We start from the raw sequence: 26,902 nt of genomic DNA, 5'->3' as shown, positions 1-26,902 counted from the left end.
AGTGAAAGTGAAGGAGAATTACAGGATTGTTGACTGGAATGAACATTTTGATGAGAACAGATTATGATTTGAAAGTAAATCGAAGAAAGACGAAAGTAATGAGAAGTAGCAGAAATGAGAACAGCGAGAAACTTAACATCAGGATTGACGGTCACGAAGTAGCTGCCTACCTAGGCAGCAAAATAGCCCATTATGGACGGAGCAAGGAAGACATAAAAGCAGACCAGAACTGGCAAAAAGGGCACTTCTGATCAAGATAAGTTACTAATATCAAACATAGGCCTTAATTTCAGAAGCATATTTCTGAGTTTACGTTTGGAGCAGAGCATTATGTAGTATTGGAACATGGACTGTGGGAAAGAAGAGAATTGAAACATTTGAGATGTGGAGCTAGAGAAGAATAAAAATTCTACCCATTGTGGATGTGCGACTGTAATATGGAAAGGTTTCCAGAAATTACCACAACCAGCCTTCTTTTTAAATAGATGTATTTACGGGAATACACGTATTTAAAAAGGCGACTGGTTATGGTAATTTCCGAAAACCTCTACAGAAGAAGGCTGAAAATTAGATGGACTGATAAGGTAAGGAAGGTAGTTCCCTGCAGAATCGGTGAGCAAAGAAATATATGGAAAACACTGACGAGAAGGATGGACAGGGTGGTAGAACATCTGTTAAGACATCACTGAACAATTTCCATGGTACTAGAGGGAACTGTAAGGGTAAAAACTGTGGGGTCAAGACAGAGATCGGAATACATCCAGCAAATAAATGGGGACGTAGGTTGCAAGTGCTACAGTGGCAAGGGGAAGGCCTCAGACACGGCCAACCGATTCGGCTCAAATTTGGCAGGTCGCTTGTGTGTACAACTTGAAACGAAGGACTCTAAGATATTTTGGGTCAACACCCCCGCAATTTTGAGGAAATCACCCCTAAAGGTTATGACGACCAATCGACTCAAAATTGGAGGGTGTTATAACCAGGAATAACACAATAACCTCGTCAGTCTGGTTTATTAAATCACAAATCACTTTTTAACAATTATGTTAGCCAAGCGTCTACCCAGGCTCACACTCAGAAGTAATGCATAATTAAAGTTTGGTTATACCAATGTCCAAATGTGCATAGTGGGGTGCACGTCCCGTAATTATTCCCAAGTCCAGTGAAGTTCAGTCTCTCCAAGTGAAGTCGCTAGATTTCCGCCGAGCAGCCAGGTAACCTCGAGTGGTGCGGCGAGTCATCCACAAGCAGCTGGAACACGGCGTAATGCACTTCCCGATGAGAACTGTCGTTTGCGGCGGCGGCCGGGTTTAATATGGCTTGCTAGTTAATGGAGCCGTAGGCTGGGGTCACTGTTTTTCAGGGAAAACCAATCGCAATTTTTCCTGGCGTAGCCAATTGCTGTGTGCTGACAAACGCGCGCGCGCGAAGGCGGCCAGCGATGGTAGCCGCGAGCCGCCCGGAGACGTGCGGCCAGCGATGCATTTCTCGGCCACGTAAGGGAGCGTGCGTGTGAAGACGGCCAGCGATGGAAGCAGCGGGCCGCCCAGAGAAGTGTGGCCAGCGATGTTGCATGGGGGCTTAATTGAATAAATATGAAATGCAAATATTTTTTAATTTTCAGTCGCTGTCTGTCCGATTACGAAGTCTCGTAAACGGTTGGCCCTGACTAGTATTTGTACGCAATCTGACTGCGTAGAATAACAACAAAGAATGAAAGAAAATTTCCGTTACACAATTAATTAATTAAGTCCCCAGCAACTATAAAACGTACGAAACCAAAGCACAAATGTAGCTGTTCTGTGTGTGGAAGTGTGATTCAACGTACACGTCTGGCACGGCTCTTCTTCAATAAGACAAGAAATTTTAAATATCATTTATACTGAAGTAATTAAAAAATATAACTACTATAATTGCGCAAGAAAACCAGAATTACACTCTAATACAAGAACACAAGCCAGATGCTTTGTTGACTGAACCTGTAATGTCGCATTATTCAAGACATTGAAATAATGAGGAAAAAAACGAGTTTTGTTACCTTCATATATATTGATGAAAAGCACTCTAATCATTACAATATCTCCATTAGAACAACATCTGCTGTCTAGCCCATCAAAAAACTGCATAAAACATGGAACAAGCTCTCCCTACTACAACATCTCGACAAGCACTGTCCACTACGACTTCTCGACAAGAACTTTTCACTACGACATCTCAGCAAGCACTGCCTACTACGAGTTCTCGACAAGCACTCTCCACTAGCACATCTCAACAAACACTGACTACTACCACATCTCGACCAGAACTGACTACTACGAGTTCTCAACAAGTACTGCCAGTGGAGGCGGCTGAATAATACTCTTTGGCGCAATCTCTGGCGCTGTGGCTCAGTGTAGCCACCTTTCATATGCCCTTCCTCCACGGGCCAGAATTTGATGGTATTTTTGCCAGCATTGGTGGTGAAAATACCACCAAATTCGTCCACAAAAATACAGACAAAAATAAAAGATAATATTAATACGTAAATATCACATAATTAGATAAAATTTTTGCTTTGCACTGACCTTTCATTAACCTAATATATATAATACAGTAAGCAATACAAATTCTTTTATACATGTAACTTTACATAATAGTTTACACAATACACAAAAAATCAGTTTATACAAATGTTCACATAACATGCTTTCCATAGTTCAAGAAACAAGTAGTTGACAGTTTCAGCAGTAGCACCCAGCAATGGTCAACAGGTGCAGACACCAACAAGTGAATTTATTTCAGTAGAAGCAGTCCATCAGTGGCAACCAGCAATGTTGAGTAGGTGCAAACACCAACAAGTGACATTATGTCAGTAGAAGCAGTTCCATCAGTGGCACTCAGTAATGTTGAGCAGGTGCAGACGGCAAGAAGTGACATTATCTCAGTAGAAGCAGTCCATTAGTGGCACCCAGCAATGTTGAACAGGTGCAGACAGCAACAAGTGACATTATGTCAGTAGAAGCAGTTCCATCAGTGGCACCCAGTAATGTTGAGCAGGTGCAGACAGCAAGAAGTGACATTATCTCAGTAGAAGCAGTCCATTAGTGGCACCCAGCAATGTTGAACAGGTGCAGACAGCAACAAGTGACATTATGTCAGTAGAAGCAGTCCATCAGTGGCACCCAGCAATGTTGAACAGGTGGAGACACCAACAAGTGACATTATGTCAGTAGAAGCAGTCCATCAGTGGCACCTAGTAATGTTGAACAGGTGCAGACAGCAAGAAGTGACATTATCTCAGTATAAGCAGTTCCATCAGTGGCACCCAGCAATGTTGAGCAGGTGCAGACAGCAACAAGTGACATCATTTCAGTACAAGCAGTCCATCAGTGGCACCCAGTAATGTTGAACAGGTGCAGACAGCAAGAAGTAACATCAATTCAATATAAGCAGTTCCATCAGTTGCACCCAGCAATGTTGAACAAGTGCAGACACCAACAAGTGACATTATGTCAGTAGAAGCAGTTCATCAGTGGCACCCAGCAATGTTGAGCAGGTGCCGACAGCAGTCCATAATATTCACTATCACTAATCACACTGTTCATCAGAGTTTATAAGCAGAAATTAAACATGACCTAGTGGCACCAATCATGTAGAAAAAGTGCAAGTAACAGTCCATAATATTCACTATCACTAATCAGACAGTTCATCGGAGTTTATCAGCAGAAATTAAACATTTCCAAGTGGTACCCATCATGTTGAACAAGTGCAGGTAACAGTCCATAATATTCACTATCACTAATCAGACAGTTCAGGCATGAACAATAGTTTGAATGCACACACAATTGCTTTTACAAAATTATGCTCTGCCAGTGGAGGCGGCTGAATAATACTCTTTGGCGCAATCTCTGGCGCTGTGGCTCAGTGTAGCCACCTTTCAATGTATTTGGCGGCCGCGTACTGGAGCGCGTTTGTAGGGAAGCAGCCTACTCACGCTGTAGTAAATTCACATCAGTTTCCATTGTGTGCCAGCCAGTCTGCTGTAACTAGCTCTGACGTCATAAATGTTGCGCAATACCTTAAAAATCAAGCAAATGACCTAAAACTTTTCTAGCATGTCAGGAATAATACTAAATTAATGTGTGTTAAATATCAGTTCGATAACTTCAGCCATTTTCGAAATTTGGACGTTTTTCTGAAAAAATCATTGGCGCAACAGAAAAGAGCTAGAGACTTCAAAATTTATATTTAGATTCATCTTTCATAATGATTTAATAAAAACAGTACTTTGGATTTCACAAATTAAGATTTTAGTGGAAATTCATGATTTTCTGGTTTTCGTCTCAAAACTGAAGGAAGCAAGATAGATTAAGTAGGCTAATAAATAAGGCTAGGATGTTTAGATTTAAATAGGTTGGAGGTCCGCTATGACTATGAAGATGTGAAAAGTTTCTTTTGAATACCTATAAAATTATAGCGATAGCGGATCTCAAAAGGGCCAGTTCAGAGCTCATCTACTGCGTGCAGTGTAATTAAATTAATTCTCTCGCCAAAAATATTTAACTTAGCCACGTCAAAATTTTATTATCAATACACACCTGCGTGCTGAATGCACGTTTAAATTAAGAGCTTCATCGGCCATCAGCAAAAGAAGCTATAAATTATTATGTAACTTGAAGTGGTGCGTTACTAGCCCAGCGGCTAGTCGGGAGAGCCGATTTGATCAGGCGTTCCCTTAGCCGTCCGCACCGCGGCTATATATATAAGAACGCCTCGCGAGGAAGGAAGGCCCCAGTTCTCTCCAGACGCTGAATAACACGCCATCTGTGTCGGGAGTCGCGTCGCATCGGTATCACTGCTACAAACAGCCTCGGGTGCCGTATTAAGTTACTAGAGATACGCGGAACCATGAAATCATTTCAAGTGAAGGGTTAATTCTGGGATGATTTTCATTATCTAGCTTCAGTTTGCGTATTGTCGTGTTTTCACGTGCCGTCGCGGGACAGACATTCTACCAAATATTTAGCTTGGCGTTTGATGAAATATTTTCATCAAATTATGGCGAGCATTCTTTTTAACATTTAATTCGGACATTTATAGTTGCATCAGCGCATTAGACTCTGAACTGCTCTGTTAGTTAGGTTGTAGGGATACTTGTGTTTTTTATCAGTGAATTTCAGAATATACTCAATTATTTTGGAAAATCGTTTTTGATTAGAAATCCCGGACAATCTCCTAATTCCTCAAAGCTATAAGCTGCAGCTATAATGGTATTCTCAGATGAAGTGGGCACTAGGAACTCTAATTACAGGCTTCACGTTTTGTTAAATCACTTTCTGGGTGCTAAAATGTAAATGGAGAGCCAGTGTTGAGAACGGCGAAAGACAGCATTAACAACATTCTAAAAGCCTGAAACTGATTCAACATTCAAACATTTGTACTGCAACAGTTAAACGATTCATTTTTTTTAACCGCCGCCCCACACGTTTTTCGGTGTTTGTTAGAAGTGGTGTATACCAAAGAGGGCTCGATAGATAATTGTAAATAGAGCATTTTTCAATATCAGGTATGGGGTCTGCAAGCGCAAACTTTTCCAGAAATCGAGGAAAGAAACTTTTACAACTGCCGATTCTGTACCCAGATGGTAAACGCTTTTCGCCGACTCTTCGGAAGCAGTGTAGCTGTCGAAAGATTGCATTCATTAGATGTTCTTGGTGCCGTGAGTTTATTTGTTTCGAATGTTTATATGACAAGTCCCATCCATCTAGTTGTTCGAAGAAAAGTGAGGACACCTAACAGTGACTGGAACAGCCTTTGTAAAATGACCTGGAGTAACATTTTAGTTGTTGACTATCTCAAGAGATTTGAGTAATTTATTTTGCCTATCTTATTATTATCATTCCTTGTTGATTTACTTACCTTATTAACCCTCCTATCCCAATCAATTGAGATATGGAAAAATACAAACGAAAAGAAGAACATCTGCTAGGTTTCTTCAAGATTCGAGCGCGGGTTCTCCAATTCCCAGCCACTTACCTTGACCGTTGCGCTATCTTTTTTTATTAATCTCATTTTTTCGCTTTCGTTCGTCGCATCTGCTCGGGGCGGACGTCGTAAGACATCCGTTTGAGCTCGTTCTTGATCGATTAACTGAGTTTTTTTTTTTTTTTTATTGCAGAGGGCAGCTAACCCTCTGACCAAACACGCTGAGCTACCGTGCCGGCGATATCGGTGCTGTCGACGAGAAGCATTTACCATGTGGTTACAGAACGGCAGTTGTAAAAGTTTCTTACCTCGATTTCTGGAAAAGTATGCGTTTTCGGACCCATACCTGATGATGAAAAATGCTCTATTTACAAATATCTATCGATCCCTCCAATTTTGAGTCGATTGCTCGTCGTAACCTTTAGGGGTGATTTTCTCAAAAACGCGGGGGTGTTGACCCAAAATATCTTAGATTCTTTGAAGTTGTACACAAGCGACCTGCCAAATTTGAGCCGAATCGGTTGGCCATGTCTGAGGCCTTCCCCTTATGAGAGGTAGACACAGGAGAGTAATTCGTGGAGGGCTGCATCAAACCATTCAGAAGACTGATGACTGGAAAAAATCGACTGGTAAGTCAAAGAAATCTTCTGGTGTTACCTGGCGCACAGTCATCTGATTCAAGTCTTAGTGTATTTGTACGTAGTTTACTTGGATTGCCCAACAAAATAGACGTACTTTGCGCAATAGGTCTACATTGGCGATGGCTTCTTGTAGCTGGAATGTATTCCCACTAAATTCCACCACATGTCTCCAAAGGTCAATTTTGGCATGACGTTGACGCAAAAAATTCAACACTCGGATCATGTTGTAACCCTTGTTTACATAAAGCACTACTTTCGCACACTGCTTAAACCGAGCTGCTCCTACTTGAAAATCAATATCCACTGATCCCAATGGTCTTACATCATTATCCCTTACCTCACACAACCCGTAGCGTGGTGCTTTCCATTGATGCTGACCCACTAATTCCTACTGGCTACTGACACATGGCCCCTTTGTCCAATAAAAGCTTTTACATACAATACATACAATGTGTACTATTGCACATTCTGCGTCTGCTTACGTACTCATAGCATCTAAGTCTAATGGGGACGTCTGTCGGTGGAATTCGGGTTCTCTCTTGTGTTCAATGGCTGCTTACTTCCTCCGCGTTCACTTCTGTTAGTGTTATGATGATAACTCCGTTGGTGATACATGTTGCCTTTACTCCACTAGCACTGCCTCTGGACATGCGCCGTATGCCCACATCCGCTAAACCTCACTGCTATGGAGAATACTCTACGCTCATCACGTACACCTGTTGATGTATCGATTTCCTCACATTCCATTGCCAACCTACCAGCAGGATGGAGCTGCTTAGGAGCACCTGTGGCCACCCCCCTTGATTTATCCGGTGGCAAGCCTCCCGGAAAAGTGGTGAGCGCCCTTTGCTCTGCTTCCTGCAGCTCTATTTGCTTCGTCATTCTGACCCAGCTGATACGTGAGTACATTCACTTCCCTTATTCTGTCGGCAATATCCTCTATCGTTCCCAAAATAATCTTGCTCTGTTCTGCTTCCTGTACCTCAGTAGAACTCCCTGCTTTAACTGCTCGAACGTCTCTGCTTTTCTCAGTGCTCTTGTGCATCTCACAAAAGTTTCTGCCTCTTCTAGTAGACGTAATTTTGCCACCCACAACAACTGTCTATCTGACAAGCAACTAATACCGGCCGACATCGTCAGGTTCTCCATGAACGACACCACACCCTCATACGACCTTCCATAAAAGGCATTTGGCGGCAGCCTGATCTAGCTCATGACCTCGTAACGGGGCCAATCCTATCTGCTCATACTTGACCGCCGTTTGCCCCTACTGTCCTGTGTTTCCTGCCGACAGCTCTGCTGCCTTTTCTGTTAACAAAGGCATTGACTCTGACTACGAAAAGCTCTGCGTCTCTGGCTCTGCCGCTGAAACACCTTTACCTTTCATTAACACACAAAAGGCACTACATAAATACACCACAATTCCTAAACAGAAAAAAGAACAAAAAATCACGCTTTAAGCTTTATCATTAATCATTCAAATTCTCTACACTTCCTCGGAACTTGGTCTCAACGGTGGCACGTAAGCAAATTACAGATACTGGCTCAGCGCACAGGTCAGAGCGCACAAGCACATTATGCTACAACATGTAACAGGCTGCAAATACTGCTTCTTGCTTTTGCCCCGAAACACAGACACATTTGCTGGTTCCTCTGTCCTAAAGAAAGTAGCTCGTAAGTTAAGGCGACACTACCTGCTAGATCCCATTTCTATCACACAATCAAGAATAAGCAATAGTTCTCTCACTCATCCTCGAATTGACACTGCAGGCCGTGTTCCAGACGTCATACTGAATGAACGAGACACGATCTGCTACCCACTGGCGACGCCACCGCCATTTCTGACGCCAATTACACTGAAGAGCCGAAGAAGCTGATACACCTGACTACCGTGTAGGGCCCCCGCGAGCGCGCAGAAGTGCCGCAACACGACGCAGCATGGACTCGACGAATGTCTGACATAGTCCTGCAGGGAACTGACACAATGAACCCTGCAGGGCTGTCCATAAATCCAAAAGAATACGAGGGAGTGGAGATCTCTTCTGAATAGCACGTTGCAAGACATCCCAGATATGCTGAATAATGTTCACGTTTGGGGAGTTTGGTGGACAGCGGATGTGTTTAAACTCAGACGAGTGTTCCTGGAACCACTCTTTAGCGATTCTGGACATGTGGGGTGTCACATTGTCCTGCTGGAATTGCCTAAATCTGTCTGAATGGACAATGAACATGAATGGACGCAGGTGACCAGACAGGATGCTTACGTACGTGTCACCTGTCAGAGGCGTATCTAGATATCACTCCAACTGCACATTTCCCAGACCATTACTCAACCTCCACCAGCTTGAACAGTCCCCTGCTGACATGCAAGGTCCATCAATTCATGAGGTTGTCTCCATACCCGTGCACGTCCAACCGCTCGATACAATTTGAAACGATTTATGAACAGTCCAATGTCGGTGTTGACGGGCCCAGGCGAAGAGTACAGTTGTATGTCGTGCAGTCATCACGAGTAAACGAGTGGGGCTTCGTCTCCGTAAGCCCATATCGACGATATTTCATTGAATGGTCCGCACTCTAACACTTGTTGATGGCCGAGCATTGAAATCTGCAGCAATTTGCAACAGGGTTGCACTTCTGTCACGTTGAACGATTCTCTTCAATCGGCGTTGGTCCCGTTCTTGCAGGTTCTTATTACGGCCGCAGCGATGTCGGATATTTTATGTTTAGCCGGATTCCTGATATTCACAGTAAACTCTTGAAGTGGTCGTACTAGAAAATCCCCACTTCATCGCTAACTCGGAAATACTTTGTCCCATCGCTCGTGCGCTGGCTATAACATGACGTTCAAACTCATTTAAAGCTTGGTAAGCTTCTACTGTAGCAGTCACCCATCTAACAACTACGCCACACACTTGTTGTCTTATACAGGCGTTGCCGACCGCAGCGCCGTGTTCTGCCTGTTTACACATCTTTGTATTTGAGTACGGTTGCTTATATCAGTTTCTTTGGCGCTTCATTGTATATACTCTCGGGTGATGTGGTGGCTGCAATGCCGGGACCGCAGACCGCGGAGGTCTGGGTGGGGAAGCAGACCAGTGAAGTCGCAGATAGAAGCGGCTGTGTTGATGTGTAGAGGCGACCAACGTCCCACTCCGTAGGAAGAGTTCAAGTGACTGTCAGCTGACAGCAAGCTACCATCCAGCTGCCTGCAACGCAGGCGCGCCCAAGTTTGCTGACTCCTGCGCTCGACGACTGCACGCTACTATGGTGCCAGAGCCACAAATACCAGGTGTCAGTGGCTCACTAAGGAGAAAAGGAATCTGGCAAAGGTAGCCAATTCTGCGGTGAGTAACCCCGCCCAGGCAGTCACTGCGTGCAGGGTGTAGGCGCGGCCACTGCAGTCATCCAAGGCGGTTGCTGTGCACAGGCTGCAGCCCACAGCCCCCAGCGCAGGAGTCTGGCTGCTGCTAAGGCCCTCTGCGCTCTGGCACTATGTGTGTGAAGGGACGACCTGGTACAGGACGCCGGTATTGCGGCAGAGACAAAAACTCGTGTCTGCTGCTGGGAACTCTACGTGATCTCCGCGTCTGGTGGCTTGACCCGTCTTCAAGTAGTGCAACAACTTGTTTGCTGTAACTGAACTGGCGACATCTCTCAGTTACCAGCTACCAACAGCTACAGTCGTTCTACACTGCACCGTCTCACAGATTTGTAGCGCTACACGTCAGTGGTGTGAGAGCATCGAAGAAGCTGAGTTACCAGAATTGCAGGTTACCATGACATTCGCCAGATTTAGGCCACTCTTAATTCCACCTGTTCCTGTATTAAAACACTTTTTAAGTTGTCAAATGTTTTGCGTCCGATGAATAGGTAAGCATTTAGCAGACGACTGAGAATCACATTTTATAGATGGAATCTACTGGTTGGAAAAACAATGGATTACGTGCATTGTGAAGCGGTAGGAGGCTGGTTGGGAAGTGGCAAGGTACTGCGATCACAAAATAAAGTTTACTAGAACAGGAATTTACTGACCAAGAATTAAAATTTTTACAACCCTTGACATGCATGGGAATAAGATAATAATTATAAGACAACAAAGATTACCCCGCATTAGAATGCCAAGACGAAAATATCAAAAAATTCAAATACTAAGCAGGTCACGGCGAAGTCGAAATAATTTAAAGTTTTAAGTAGCTGCTGCCCAAGTGATTAACGAAGAGTTACAGGTCAAGACCAATCAAAAAATTGTCCTTAGCAACTGCGCAAATCGCATAGGGTCCAACGATAAGGATCTTCCTGCAATACAAGAATAATTTAAAATTTCAAGCAGTTGCAGCACGAGTGGTTAACGATGAGCTAGAGGTCAAGACAAATAAGATAATTATTATTAACTACAGCACAGACAGTTTGAGGCACAATCGTAAATATCTAGCATCTCATTAAGGGAGATGATACCTGCGCTATAAAGACCAGTACACATGTAACACCGCCAAACTTAAGTGGACAGAATTACACGACAAGGGACCTTAATAGAATTTACGACAAATACATGGTAACAGAATTAACAGACGGCGGTCATGTAGCAAGTTTACAGTTGGTGAATGTGCTTCAGGACTTACAGAAATTGGTAACTATTTTGGAGGATCTTAAACACAGAAAGCTTTACAGCGCAATGGCAGAGCAAAACATCAGATTGAACTTATATTAAAGACCACCTCTAGATGGTGTAGCTTAGATTTACTGCAACAGGATTTAGAAGAAATCAGTTGCAGTAAATCATCTACAATCGAGATATGAAACAAAAAAAATCAAGCCAAACGCTTTATTTCAAACGTTACAGGAAAATGAACAGCTGCAATAGCTGACCAAATGCGCAGAAGACGGGATCAGCTAAGCCGGTGAGCAGCAACCGTAAATAAACAGGTGACAACATAATTGTCACACAGGCGGCTAGATCGTAGAGTAGCAACTGACTTGTAATACAGATCTGATGTAATCAGCTGGCCAGCTGTCTTACCCAATAGATAAATGTTTCGCGAAATCTTTTCGTGTATGTCACTGGATCGACCAAATCATACAATAAAATCCTTGATAAATAAAGCATTCAATAATGGCTAATCTGTTCTGTAACACACACATACAGGTAGAATTAAAGACTATTCTCGTTAAATGTAAAACCAATAAATAAAATAAGTTTGACAAGCACTGAAATCGTTAAACAGTATTTTAATAAAATACAGGAATCCAATGAATTAAGCCAAATGGGCAAGCACTGAGCGTTAAGTACTATTCTAATGACATGTCAAAACCATCAATCAATTAAAGGCTGATGAGCGTGGAATAAACACTATATTCGTAAAAATACAGCGTTCTAGGTAATATGTGAGGCAGGTAGCTTACAAGTAACCTTAACTAACTAGCTAGCTAGGACACTACTATAATAACAAGCAAGACACATTAAAGTATGATAGAATGCATGATATAGAACAAATATGGGCAGGTAGTCAACAGAATGCATCTTGTGTACACACCCGGCCACGCTCCTCAGAAACGCGGCGAGACACATTCGCCACAAATCGCTAACCCATGTCCAGGAAAACGATTAGACACAGACAAGTATCAAAACATAAGCCAAGAACCTTTGGATCACAGCATCTGACGGGAGGAACGACACAAGGATTAAACAGGCCAGAAAGTAACCAGGATGCAGCGCTTAACATATAGGATCAGAATAAAATTACTGCCTGTTACAAAAACGCCTCAACTTATAATCCATAGTATGTGAACGCAACAATTCCATGAGCAGGCTCACTTGCCTTAGCAATCCAGTAGGTGACAGACTCCAGCCGACCTAATAGCGCCAGTAATACTCCACAAGGCAGGCACTACCTTTCAGCTATGTTCGGCTCAAGAGAACGCTCACACGTCCTCTGTAAATGTGAACCTCCTCCTGCCCATTGCTGCCAGCACGTTACTTCCCCACAGATAGCCAAGACAGTCAAGCGCGACCCTATTTCTACATCTCCTCTGGCGGCCAGGCATCTTCTGAAGTCCCAGCAACGCGACAGAGACGAACACAGAACGTAGAACGTTCCACCTTGACCTTCTACATTGAAACTCGCTGTTTGTAGGGATGATTGCTTTCAGGAGAATTTCTACTTTTTTTCACCTGTACATACCTCTCTGAGCTCTGGCGAATAACAAACCTGATACCTATAGAAGACCAGATACGAGAGAGAAAGCGGGGTTGGTTGGGGCACACCTTGAGAACAGATGGAGCCATCGAGAAAAAAGCATTGGAATGGAATCCCCAGGGAACAAGGAAGAGAGTAAGACCTAGCGGCACATGGAACAGTACAGTGGAAGGGGAAGCAAAAAGTGTTGGCAAGACCTGGGCAGAATTGAGGCAATTGGCCAAAGACAGAGACGGATGGCGAGCTCTCCTGGATGCCTTATGCCCCCATAGGGGCCAAAGAAATTAAGTCAAGTAAGTCAAAATACCTCCCTGGTACATGTTTCATAGTGTAATTAAACTGACGGAAAAGAAATCACAAAACCAAAAAATCATTAATTTAGAGTAAAGAAATTACGGGAATACATTTGTCTAGGTAATATATTTAACTGATAAAAATTGCAAGATCAAAGGTTAATGTCAGCGTGAGATAAAGGATTGCGAATGTGATGTGATGGTACATTAATAACTGGTGTAACAGCCATAATGTTGAATGTAAGCATGAAAACGTGCATGCGTTGTGTAGTACAGGTGCCGGGTGTCAGTTTGGGGGATGGAGCTCCATGCCTGTTCCACTTGGTTGGTTAATATAGGGACAGTTAGTGCTGTTTGTAGACGACGCTGGGGTTGTCGTCCGATGATGTCCTGTACGTGCTTCACTGGAGTCACATCTGGTGATCGCGTAGGCCGTGGCAGCATGTCGACACTATGTAGAGCGTGTTGGGCTATAACAGCGGTATGTGGCCGAGCGTTATCCTGTTGGAAAACATTCCCTGGCATGCTGTTCACGAATGGCAGCACAACAGGTCCAGCCACCAGACTGTCGAACAAATCTGCAGTCAGTCTACGTGGGATAACCACGAGAGTGCTCCTGCTGTCATACGAAATCGCACCCCAGACCATAACTTCAGATGTAGTTCCAATGTGTCTAGGCCGCAGACAGGTTGACTGCAGGCCCTCCACTGGCCTTCTCCCAATTAACATACGGCTGTCACTGGCACCGAGGTAGAACCAGCTTTCATCGGAAAACACAATAGACCTCTACCCTACCTTCCAGTGAGTTCTCGCTCAACACCACAGAAATCGCAAATAGCCGTTGTTTCGGGTCAGTGGAATGCACGCTACAGGGCGTCTGGCTCGGAGCTGTCCTTGAAGGAACTGATTTGCAACAGTTCTTTGTGTCACTGTGGTGCCAACTGCTGCTCAGATTGCTGCTGCAGATGCAGTACGATGCACCAGAGCCATACGCCGAACACGATGGTCTTCCCTCTCGGCAATGCCTCTTAGCCGTCTGGAGGCCGGTCTTCTTGCGACAGTACATACTCGTGACCACCGCTGCCAGCAATCATGTGCAGTGGCTACGCAGTAACGCAGAAGGAACATCGAGTTTCTCATAGCCCCATTAGACGGCCTCATACAAACTCAGTGAGGTGCTGATAATGGCGTCTGTGTCACCTTAAAGGGATTCTTTACTAACATCAACTCACCACGTCCAGTCTTAAAGGTAACTAACGCTCACGACCGTTACAAAGTGTATTTAAAGCAAAGCCGATTTGCATCCTCATAGTGGCACTAGTAGCATTACTCTTACACGACTGGAGCAAAATTTGAATAGACATCATTTGTCAGATGCAGAAACACGCCATCAACTTTCGTTTGTGTCACACAACTCCTCCTTCGTGTTGCGATTTTTTTCCGTCAGTGTATTTGTATTTTGTATTTTCTTCTAACATGTATTGTCTGAAATATTTCTTAAGTATTCACAGCGTTTGCCCTTAGTTACAGCAGTGCAGGTTAAGCTTTAACTGATTTTTTTCCTTATTATATTCCACACCTCTTTTTTCGAAGGATCGGACATCACGTCGATTTTGGTAGACACTTATTGTTTAGACGAAGATATGGAAGGCTGGCATTGGATTTCAACCATTTCCTTTCCTTCAGATGATGCTGATCCGTAACAAAACGTATACATTCCTAATGCACCTTCATATGGCATACATTGCTGGGAGAACAATGGAATATTTTGGGAGTTTGCTAAGAGTATATTTCTTCTGCATACAAAATTTTGTCCTTAGATGATAGTAATTTGGTACGTGGGGCCTGAAATGTGTTTCATTTTTGTCTGTTCTGCTGACACGATCCATTTGGTTCCTTCTCAGATACAGCTTACTGTACTGGTGGACACACACTGCTAAGATACCCATCACAGTAATCCACATGAAATATGCACAAGTTGGAAAACTCATTGAAGGGAGTGAGACGTCATTGGACAACCACCCCTCCACTGAGTTTTTGTCGAGAACAGCAAGGTACTCACTTCTCATGGCTGTTGAGGCAGTGAGCAGCAGTCAAGATATACGTCTCGCTGATGAGGGAGCCGCCGCACATCCAGTCGATCTCCTCCTCATCTCCGTAGCCTATCACCGCCTACAACAGAAAACATCACCCACTGTACACTACGTTATGCATTACTGTCGCAGATTATTTATTACTGATGAAATGACATTTATGAGCCCTCTTTCAAATTATATGACATGCTAATAGTGTCCCACCATGTTTGATTCTTGATATAAATAAATGATGCGATATTACTTTAAAAAAAGCAACTTCCCATTAAATTGTGCATTATGCAGGATGTACCGTACAGTCACCAATAACAATAGAGTTTGGTGAAAAGGAGATAAGTAAAACTGATTGTTTCAAATTCCTGTGTGTGAAAGTTGACAAGATCTTGAATTTATTGTAAATCATACATTATACATCTTTCTAAGTTCTTAAATTCAGAAACATTTCTTTCCTTCTGTGATGGTTGATTTTGATGATGACAATTTCAGGAAGTTAACTTAATTTGCATGCTTCCATTTTTTAATGTCACAGTGAGTAATGAATAACATACTTGTACAGAAACTTGTTTTAAATGTAACAACCGAATTCGAATCTCATGTACAAAAATAGACTCACCAGAAACAGCCTGAACATTAATTTCCTTTATTATGTGTCTAGTCTGAAAATAATAATACCGTTTAGAAACGTCACACTATAAACAAAATTACCATCCAGTGTTCACAGTTTAACCTTACTCTAGCACAGAATGATGCAAAGTATGTAGCTACAAAATTATTTGCTAACCACTCTAGAAAATTAAAGATAAAAGCTATTGACATCATTGTCAGTGAATACATCTCCTTAGCCATATACAAATTTTACAATGGATAATTTCTGGGTCTTTGGCTTTCTGGTACTAAGTCTGAAAGCAGAAAATCATTTAAATGGTGCATAAGTTCCTAAATTTTCAATGATAAAACTATAATATTTGGAAAAATCATTTTTTAAATCATAGTGATACGCCTAAAAAATGAACCGTGGAAGATTTATGTAACTAAACTACCGAAACTCACTAAATTCTACAAATTTTGCTTTTTTGGTAATCTCTAAAAATCTTCACTTACCACCAGTAAATATTTTATCAATAAATGTTCAAGTAATTACATTCTGCATTACTAAACCAACAAGAAAAATTGAAACTGAAACTCCCTGGCAGATTAAAACTGTGTCTGGACCGAGACTCGAACTCGGTACCTTTGCCTTTCGCGGGCAAGTGCTCTACCGTCTTTTTTTTTTTTTTTTAACATAGTTTTGCTCTATATTGGTCGATGAATTTGTTCGTGGCGGACGTCCGATGACAGCCGTTCAGGTTCTTTGTTGATCCGTTCACTCAGTTTTTTATTACAGAGGGTAGCTAACCCTCTTTTTTTTGTTGATCTCATCTTGTTCGATATTGTTTGTTGTATTTCTTTGGGGCGGACGTCCCATGACGATTGTTCAAATTGATCGTTGATCCATTACCTCAGTTTTTTTATTACAGGGGGCAGCTAACCCTCTGACCGAACACTCTGAGCTACCTTGTCGGCGACCCTCTGATCGAGCACGCTAAGCTACCGTGCCGGCGCCGTCTGAGCTGCCCAAGCACGACTCACGCCCCGTCCTCACAGCTTTACTTCTGCCAGTATCTCGTCTCCTACCTTCCAAACTTTACAGAAGCTCTCCTGCGAATCCTGCAGATCTAGCACACCTGAAAGAAAGGATATTGCGGAGACATGGCTTAGCCACAGCCTTTGGGATGTATACAGAATGAGATTTTCACTCTGCAGCGGAGTGTGCGCTGATATGAAACTTCCTGGCAGATTAAAACTGTGTGCTCAGACGGTAGAGCACTTGCCCGCGAAAGGCAAAGGTCCCGAGTTCGAATCTCGGTCCGGCACACAGTTTTAATCTGCCAGGAAGTTTCATATCAGCGTACACTCCGCTGCAGAGTGAAAATCTCATTCTGGAAAATTGAAATTTCATTTCAAATTCTCTGTTGTGAGTACGTTTTATTAAAAAGTTTGAAATTTTCTTTCATCAAGAGAAATCACGTATAAGTGGCTTACCTAATAACATAAAGAGATGACTCAGTTAAATAATGATCAAGAACGAAATTCACCAAAAATCAACACAATTTTTGTTTGTGTTTGCTAAATGATTTTTCACCTAGTGTCCTCGTATCTAAGGCTGGTAAAAAATTTGCAGCTTTAGAGAGAATTTGATCACGCCTGAGAATAGCTCAAAGAAAATTTGACTAAAAGAGTCAAGTACTACATTTTGGATGGCGACAGTTCAACAGAATCGGAAGTCCCGTCAGGTGTAGCGCTGGGGGTGCGGCACTGACTTTTGTCTTTCACATCGGGATCTTCTGCCAACGTTTGTTTAGCGATTTTTCAGACGTTTCGGTAGCGGGAGTGGCTCAAAGTGTGAAAGATTTACCCTCTACTGCTCGTTATGGGTGGCAATGGAAGAGCAATTTTTAACAACAATGTCTGCCACTCGTGCTGGCGAAACGTCACAAAAATCGTTGAACTAACGTCGGCAGAAAATCCAGAGAAGAGAGGCAGTAGTGAATACGTCGATAAGTGGTCACTAAAGCCTCAACGATTTAGACTGGAAGTGAGCTCTTTAACCTGCTTGTTGAAGTGGCATGGAGAATGATGGTTAATTTCGCGAATAAGGTATTCTATGGACATGGAAAAGGGAATCAATATAAAAACTATGGACTGAAATCTTTTGATTTAAAATACTAGAAAGGAATGTAAAGCTAATGTGAACACATAAAGAACAAACCGAAGAAATAAGAAACAGTAGACGAGTAAAGAAGGCGTCAACTAGGGCAGAGAGCAATTACTCATGGATGATAGACAGTCGAAATCAGATAGAATGTAGTGTCCACGATGTGACTACTGGGTAATCTACTCTCGGTTTGGCATCATAATATGGTGGGATTCCAGTGGCAAATATTTAACTTAAACGCATCCTATTTCCGACGAACGCTAATTACATTACATGTGTATTTTTATCTGACTGAGGACGACAGACCCTGTTGAAATCGGAGAATGGGAGATTTTTTATTTTATTTTTTAATTTACACCTTTAGTTTCATAGGAACAAATTGAGGAGCAAACTCCAAGGTCATGGAACGTATCAACAATAACAATAGATTCAATGTTTATCAACCCAAAAAAAGGCAAGCCATAAGTTTATGTAAACGCAATCAGCAATATAACACAGGGGTCAGCCTGATTTTTCAAGGAACTCCTCGACAGAATACAGTGAGTGACCCATGAGGAAACTCTTCAGTTTCGGTTTGGAAGCGCGTGGACTACTGCTAAGATTTTTGAATTGTTGTGGTAGCTTATCTGAAATGGCTGCAGCAGTATACTGCACACCTTTCTGCACAGTCCAGGAAGTCGATCCAAATGCAGATTGGCTTTCTGTCTAGTATTAACTGAGTACAAGCTTCTAATTCTTGGGAATAAGGTGATATTGTTAGAGAGAGAGAGAGAGGGAGAGAGAGAGAGAGAGAGAGAGAGAGAGGCCAATGTCAGAATATACACGTAAATGAAAAAGATGTTTGCAAACTTACACCACTTATTGTCCAAACACCCGTTTCTGAGCCAAAAATGTCCTTTGAGAATGTGAAGAGTTACACCAAAACGTAATACCATACGACATAAGCGAATGAAAATAAGCAAAGTAGACAACTTTTCGTATCGAAATATCACTTACTTCAGATACCGTTCGAATAGTAAAAATGGAAGCATTAAGTCTCTGAACAAGATCATGAACGTGGGCTTTCCACGACAGTTTTCTATCTGACACCTAGAAATTTGAACTGTTCAATATCACTAATTATATGCCCACTCTGTGTAATTACAACGTAGGGTTTGTTGAATTGTATGTTAGAAACTGTAAGAACTGGGTCTTACTGTGATTTAGCGATAGTTTATTTTCTACAAGCCATGAACTTACGTCATGAACTGATCTATTTGAAACCGAGCCAATGTTGCACCCAACATCCTTTACGGCCGAACAAGCGTCATTAGCAAACAGAAATATTTTAGTTACCCGTCTTACTAAAGGGCATATCATTTATATAAATAAGGAACAGGAGTGGCCCAAACACTGATCCCAGGAGCACCCTCCATTAGATTGAGCACCACTCAGACCACACATCATAGCCATTCTCAGCACTGTGGGTAATGACCTTTTGCTGTCTGTTGTTAAAGTAAGAGGTGAACCAATTGTGAACTGCTCCCCGTATTCCATAATGATACAACTTCTGGAGCAATATTTTGTGATCAACCCAATCAAACGCCTTAGTTAAATCAAAAAAGATGTCTGGCGTTCGAGACTTTCTGTTTAACCATCCAGTACCTCACAGAGAAAAGAGAATATAGCCTTTTCATTTGTTAAAAGATTTCTAAAGCCGAACTGTACATTTGACAGAAAAATAATGTGAAATAATATGATCAATTATCCTTACGTACACAGCCTTTTCAATGACTTTAGCAAACACTGGTGGCATAGAAATAGGTTTAAAATTGTCCACATTATCCCTTTCTCCCTTTTTATAAAGCGACTTTACTAGTGAGTACGTTAACTGTTCAGGAAACTGACCATTATTGAAGGAAATTTGCAAATATGGCTAAGTACAGGGATAACACGTGCAGCACAATACTTTAATATTCTGCTAGTTACTCCATCACATCCACGAGAGTTCTTAGCCTTCAGTGATTTAATTATTTACTCAATCTCCCCCCTGTCAGTGTCACAGAGGAGTATTTCAGACATCTGTCTCGGAAAGGTATTTTCCAAGAGAGTTATATGATTCCCTGCAGAAACTAGATTTTTACTTAATTCACTAGCAATGCACAGAAAGTGACTGTTATCTACTGTACATATATCTGACTTATCTGTAACACAAATATTTTTACTGTGAACTGACTTTATATCGTCGACCTTTTGCTGCTGACCAAACACTTCCTTCACGACTGACCATATGATTTTAATTTTATCCTGTGAATTACCTGTTCTATTTGCGTACCACACACTCTTTGACTTACTAATAATATTTTTAAATAACTTACAACACTGTTTATAATGGGCTACTGTAGCTCGACTGTGACTACTTCCAACATTTTGAAAGACTCCCAGGATTCCCAATTTGTTCTACATGATACCCATATACGACTAGTCATCCACCCAGACTACCTTTTACTGCTAGTAGCCCGCTTATAAGGTTCTAATGTAAAGCAACTTTCAAAGAACATGAAAAATATGTTGAGGAAAGTTTTATAATTCTGTCATCTATGTTATAGGTACTATAAACATCCTGCCACTCTTGTTCCTTAACGAGGTTTAAGAAACTCTCTATTGCCTTGGATTAGCTTCTCTACATAGTTTGCAATTATATAACATTTGTTTGAGGTCAAAAACCTTTCAGTGTTAAAATTTTTACGCCATGATCTGCAAGGCCATTCACCCATTTACTCGTACTGAAAAACACTATGGTTGTACTATTGTTTCCCTGCACCCTGGTTGGAAAAACACAGTCTGCATCATATCATAAGAAGTTACGAATCTTCCATCATCCTTTTTCTTACACAATCACGTACAAAATTAATATTAAAGTCACATGTAACTAATTTTTAGTACTTTCTATAAAGTGAACCGAGAACCCTCTCTAGCTTGAGCAGAAGTGCTCTGAAGTCAGAGTTAGGGGACCTATAAACAACAACAATTAGAAGTTAGTTTCACTAAACTGAACTGTCCCTGTTCAACATTCAAATAACTGTTCAGTGCAGTGCCGTGATACGTCTACGGACTCAAATGGAATACTGTTTTTAGGTAGGCCTACATGGTGACTCGCCCACTCCGCAAAGAACTGCTTGACAAACAGCCAGCTAATCTGTATCCTGGTAAAGGATTTTTAAATTATTTAAGTAGTGCCCAGATATACCAGTAATGTCGGAGTCAACATCTATAAGCAGTTGACTAACTTTATCTCTAATACCTCTTATATTTTGATGAAAAATGCTAATTCCTACACTACTTGGATACCTGACCTCCTCTGAAGGTGATTCCTTTGTTAGAGGGACTTCCTTGAAGCAAGAGTACCATCACCTGGCTTCAATCGAAAAAAGATACAGCTCTGACACCCATGAGTGATCTCACCACACATTACACTGTCACATATAAGCTTTGCCAGCCTCCCCTTGCTGTAACTATTGAGGAGCAGGGCATGCCTAGTGAAAGCCGATCTATTTTGTCGACTATGCTGGCCGCACAGGCCAAACGTGTTCTGGATCTAAACATGTTTTCAGGTACGCTTTACTTTAAGAACATTTCAGGAACGATAAAACACGGAAACGCTGTTAGTATGTGTACTCAATTCATGGACCGTCTGTCGGCCTGATTTCTCCTTCCGCGTTACTGAGAATGTGCTGGGGGAATGAGGGTAGGTTACTTCTATGTTCTCTGGGATCGAGATCACTACAGATGGGACGTTATCTCACATGAACAGGGGAGGAGGATGAATCGTCTTGTCATTCTTGTGTCGTGGATTGAGCAAACCATAGAAAATATAACGTAGAATGGCTCAAGCCGAAAGTGGGTTCCGCTGCATCTCGAGTATCTTACTTCTCCAGGACCTGTCCGGTTCCGGATGGAAAGATGCAGTGGCGATGGGAGGGAGGGAGAGCCGTTGGAATCTCACGTGAATATTTTTATTTTAGTCATGCTGTAGGTAGAAGCATAATTTGCTACTTACTAATGTTTACCTTATATTTGTCATTTCTGCATATGTATGCATCGAAAAGTGATATTTTAAGAAAATTAGTCGGAGCAGCATGATTTTCTTGCGAGAAAAAAGTGCGACGAGAAATAATAAGCCGAGCGGCAGTAGCGAAATTTCATCTTTAGACTGGTGAAATGTGGTTAATAGAAGTTAATACTGCCAGAAAGACTGTATAATCAAGAAAGGCACTGAATTTATTGAAGAACTAAACAGTGAATACGAGTGGCAGTTGCTTGGAACTGAGACCGTTTTGAAGTAATGGTGAAGAGATCTTTGGAATAGATTAATTTATGGTTACTGGCTTCAGCTGAGTAACATTTTCAGTACTGAATTGCTAAATTTTCCTGCTGGAGAAACCATAATATACTGACTTTCATTAACACCCAGACTCTCATCCATCAGGAATAGCAAAACTCTGCTTCGGAATTTTAAGTTTCAATAGTGTGTCAGATGAATATCCTGGCACTGAAATCTCACTGTCTAGATCTACTGGTAATTTTGTGTAATAAAGTGTCACGGAACTGATTTCATATTTAATAGTGGAAAACTGTGTTCGACGCGGGAAGTGAAAAGTCTTATAACGACAGAGAGATGTACAGGTGGGAAGATATATATAGCAGTCGATTACTGAAATTGTTTGGAGTGATTAATTTCCTTTTTCGAACAGTATCCGAGCTTAAAATGTAAGTTTGGTTCATATGGCTCTGAGCACTATGGGACTTAACACCTGAGGTCATCAGTCCCCTAGAACTTAGAACTACTTAAACCTAACTAAACTAAGGACATCACACGCATCCATGCCCGAGGCAGGATTAGAACCTGCGACCGTAGCGGTTGCGCGGTTCCAGAATGAAGCGCCTAGAACCGCTCGGCCACTGCAGCCGCCAAATTTAAGTTTCTGACAAGGGAACCTCCCCATTGCACCCCACTCAGATTTAGTTATAAGTTGGCACAGAAGCTCTGTGGAACGACATGGGGAGCGGCAGCTACTACGTTACGGACATCAGCCTTAAGTCTCGTCTTCTCAGCTGCCGAATATTGTGCGCCGGTATGGCTAAACAGCCCCCACACCCATAGAATCGATGCACAGCTCAATAACACAATGAGAATGATCGCTGGTGTAATAAAGACTACACCCGTGGAATGGCTCCCAGTACTAAGCCACATACCACCCCCTAACCTACGCCGCACAAACGCTCTTATAAGAGAGTACAAAAAGATAATGAGCAATCGGAATCTACCCATCCATGAGAATTTTGAAGATGCCACCCAAAGCCGCCTCCGCTCCAGAAGGTCACCCATCAGAACCGCAATAGCCACATCTGCAACAGAGGAAGAATTCAACATAACCAGCGCCTGGCACCAAGAATGGTCCTTAAAGAACATCAGCAAACTTCCATGTATCTCCCAGAAGCCTCCAGGTTTTGACTTATCACGCAAAACCTGGGCAACTTTAAACAGAATTAGAACTAAACATGGCAGATGCGCCTATTCCCTCTACCAGTGGGGCATGACAGAATCGCCGCTATGTCAATGTGGAGAAAATCAAACTATCCAGCACATAATAGAAGACTGCCCCAGGACAGCCTATGATGGGACTCCAGAAGATTTCCTGATGGCGACTCCAGAATCAATTGCATATCTTAACTCATTAGATGTTTGTTTGTAATTACTTCCAAACTACTATAACTTTGTATAACTACTGTAACATGTGTATTATGTGTAATTTTGTATAATTTTGTATAATTCTGTATAACTATTGTAATAACTGTAAGAATATCTAATGCCAAATTATTACAATTTTGCATATTAATTGTAATAACAATTGTGTCTAAATGCCATACGCTAAATAAAACAGTGGATGGGCCTTGAAAAACTGAACACAGATCAATCGAGAAAACAGAAAGAAGTTGTGTGGAATTATGAAAAAAAGAAGCAAAATATACAAACTGAGTAGTCGATGCGCAAGATAGGCAACATCAAGGACTGTGTGAGCTCAGGAGCGCCGTGGTCCCGTGGTTAGTGTGAGCAGCTGCAGAACGAGAGATCCCTGGTTCAAGTCTTCCCTTGAGTGAAATGTTTAATTTTTTATTTTCAGACAATTATTATCTGTCTGTCCGTCCGTCCGATGCGAGGTAACTGCGCCGTAGTATGGGAACGCTACACCTAAACAAACATCGAAACACACGACGTCAGTCGACTACAGCGCACGGAAGAGAGTATTCCTGCTAACGATGTTCCCTGGCTGGCAGTTGGCTGTTCGCTACTTTGGACGAGAGTGCATTAAATACGTGAGATGTCGTGTGTTTCGATGTTTGTTTAGGTGTAGCGTCCCCATACTACGGCGCATTTACCTCGCACCGGACGGACGGACGGACAGATAATAATTGTCTGAAAATAAAAAATTAAACCTTTCATTCGAGGGAAGACTTGAACCAAGGACCTCTCGTTCCGTAGCTGCTCACACTAACCATTTTTTTTAATCTCATTTTGTTCGCTTTTGTTCGTTGCATCTGCTCGGGGCGAACGTCGTAAGGCATCCGTTTAAGTTCGTTGTTGATCGATTAACTCAGTTTTTTTATTACAGAGGGCTGCTAACCCTCTGACTGAACACGCTGAGCTACCGTGCCGGCGGGAAACCATGGGACCACGGCGCTCCTAAGCTCAGACACTCCTTGATGTTGCCTATCTTGCGCATGGACTACTCAGTTTGTATATTTTGCTTTTTTTTTCATAGTTCCACACAACTTCTTCCTGTTTTCTCGAATGATGTGTGTTCAGTTTTTCAAGGCCTATCCACTGTGCCAACTTATAACTAAATCTGAGGGGGATGCGATGGGGAGGTTCTCTTGTGAGAGTGATTTTCTGTATATATTAGTGAATTGATAAATGTGTTACTGGAGTTGGTGCGTCTTGTTTACATGATTTAAACACACACGAACTGATAATAAGAAACTTTGCAAATCGGAATGTCACATTTTTAGATTCTTTACTTGCAGTCGAATTGTAATCTATGAACCATATGTCCTTGTCGTATGAGTCCGCAGGTGTGTAGGACAATAAATTTTGAGATAATGAAAATACATGTAGATTTCTGCCAATACTGTGGAGTATTAATATAGACTTTCGTTGCGTATAATAATTGTAAGCAGACAAGTAAGAATGGTATGACCGTCTCAGTTTCTTCTGTCTTAATCAACGGCGAATGCTACCTGGTTCGTTTAAGTTCCGTAGCGAAAACGGCGAGCTAGATTAATTGTGGCGTCGAATATGACGGCATAATGCAGATTCGTGTTAGTGTAGATGCAACCACCAACTCTGACAGCTTTTCCAAGCACAACAATTAGGATTTAGTCTCAATCTGCCGAGTAATTTTACAGTACGTTCCGGTAATGACTATCCGGATTTTTCAAATTAATGAGATTAGATGGTAGTGTGAAATAATAGGTTGTTGTCAAACACTGAATTGTGCGACAGTCACGAGAATTAATCCAGTGAGTCCCCACACCCATGAATGGAAAACTTTGATTTAGTCTCACAAATCACCTGATTTTTCAAATAAGATCAAGCAGTTTACGAGTGCCCCGTAGAATTTCTTCCCTTTCCTCTCATGCGAGAACGTATTTTCTTCTTCCTCTGCGTCACACATGTCAACAGTCACACTTGAAGAGCTTCATTATTAACAGTGTTTACATACAAAGGTCATAGTACAAAAAAACGCTGAAATACTGCAGCCTTAGAGGAAGATGTAGTTCTTGTTAAATCCTTCCCGCTATCCTCACAAAGCCGCTACCATCTTTACTTGTTACGTTTTAACTGTATTTTGGAAAAAGAACAAGTCTACCACTTCAACAATACGTAAAAAAATGGGCAACGTGCTCTTAGGACGAACTAACATATTAAAAAATAATCCAGTTCCAGAAAATAAGATATATTTTCCTTTGTCTGCGCTGTGTTGAATGTTAACTTAGTGTTATTTTTCCTAACCTGAAAGATCTCGTGCAGTTTGCTTCTATGATCGATATTTTCTCTTATGGCCACTTACTTTACCCCGATGGTAGCTTACTACAACCATCGGGTACACCACAGAAGATACGTAACGTCGACGTCACTGTTGGCCATACTTAGCTATACAGGTCCCACGCAATAAGAAATTAGTTACGTACGGTGCTTAACCGCCACTGAAGATGACGGGTAGTTGGTAGGTTCCTCCAAGTGTTGATCAATCCGAGCGGAAACATGCCTACCCGATGTGCAGGACGAAACAGCGGATACCTGAGCGTGTTTGCCGGCCGGAGTGGCCGAGAGGTTCTAGGCGCTACAGTCTGGAACCGCGCGACCGCTACGGTCGCAGGTTCGAATGCTGCCTCGGGCATGGATGTGTGTGATGTCCCTAGGTTAGTTAGGTGTAAGTATTTCTAGGTTCTAGGGGACTAATGACTTCAGATGTTAAGTGTCATAGTGGTTCAAATGGCTCTGAGCACTATGGGACTTAACAGCTGTGGTCATCAGTCCCCTAGAACTTAGAACTACTTAAACCTAACTAATCTAAGGACATCATACTCATCCATGCCCGAGGCAGGATTCGAACCTGCGACCGTAGCAGTCGCACGGTTCCGGACTGCGCGCCTAGAACCGCGAGACCAAAGTGTCATAGTGCTCAGAGCCATTTTGAACCTGAGCGTGTTTTGAAAATGTCTGCCGCTGAAAGCAAGCCTGGTGCGGTTGTCCGCGCTTTCTAATGCTATCATCAATTCTTTATCATTTAGACCAAGGTGAACCATTTGATGCTCTCGAAGTCATTCATAAGATTAAGCAGCGTGTACAGCAATGTTCGCTGGTTGTGACATTACCTCGTGGGTTGTTTATATGAAGCAAAAATTACGTGATATT

The 26,902-nt window shown here is 42.2% G+C and overlaps 1 protein-coding gene across 1 annotated transcript in view; it reads right to left on the bottom strand.

Annotated features, from left to right (window-relative positions):
- LOC124775119 (serine protease snake-like) overlaps window positions 1-26,902 on the bottom strand; it is a 216,871-nt gene that overhangs the window by 90,273 nt on the left and 99,696 nt on the right. Inside the window, exon 3 of the mRNA XM_047249961.1 lies at window positions 15,158-15,267. Coding sequence (XP_047105917.1) covers window positions 15,158-15,267 — 110 coding nt within the window. The remainder of the gene's footprint in view (window positions 1-15,157; window positions 15,268-26,902) is intronic.

Source organism: Schistocerca piceifrons, chromosome 1 (assembly GCF_021461385.2).
Source record: "Schistocerca piceifrons isolate TAMUIC-IGC-003096 chromosome 1, iqSchPice1.1, whole genome shotgun sequence".
Taxonomy (NCBI): Eukaryota; Metazoa; Arthropoda; class Insecta; order Orthoptera; family Acrididae; genus Schistocerca; species Schistocerca piceifrons.
The sequence above is the reverse complement of the archived record's forward strand: the minus strand, read 5'-3'. Positions and strand labels throughout refer to the sequence as shown.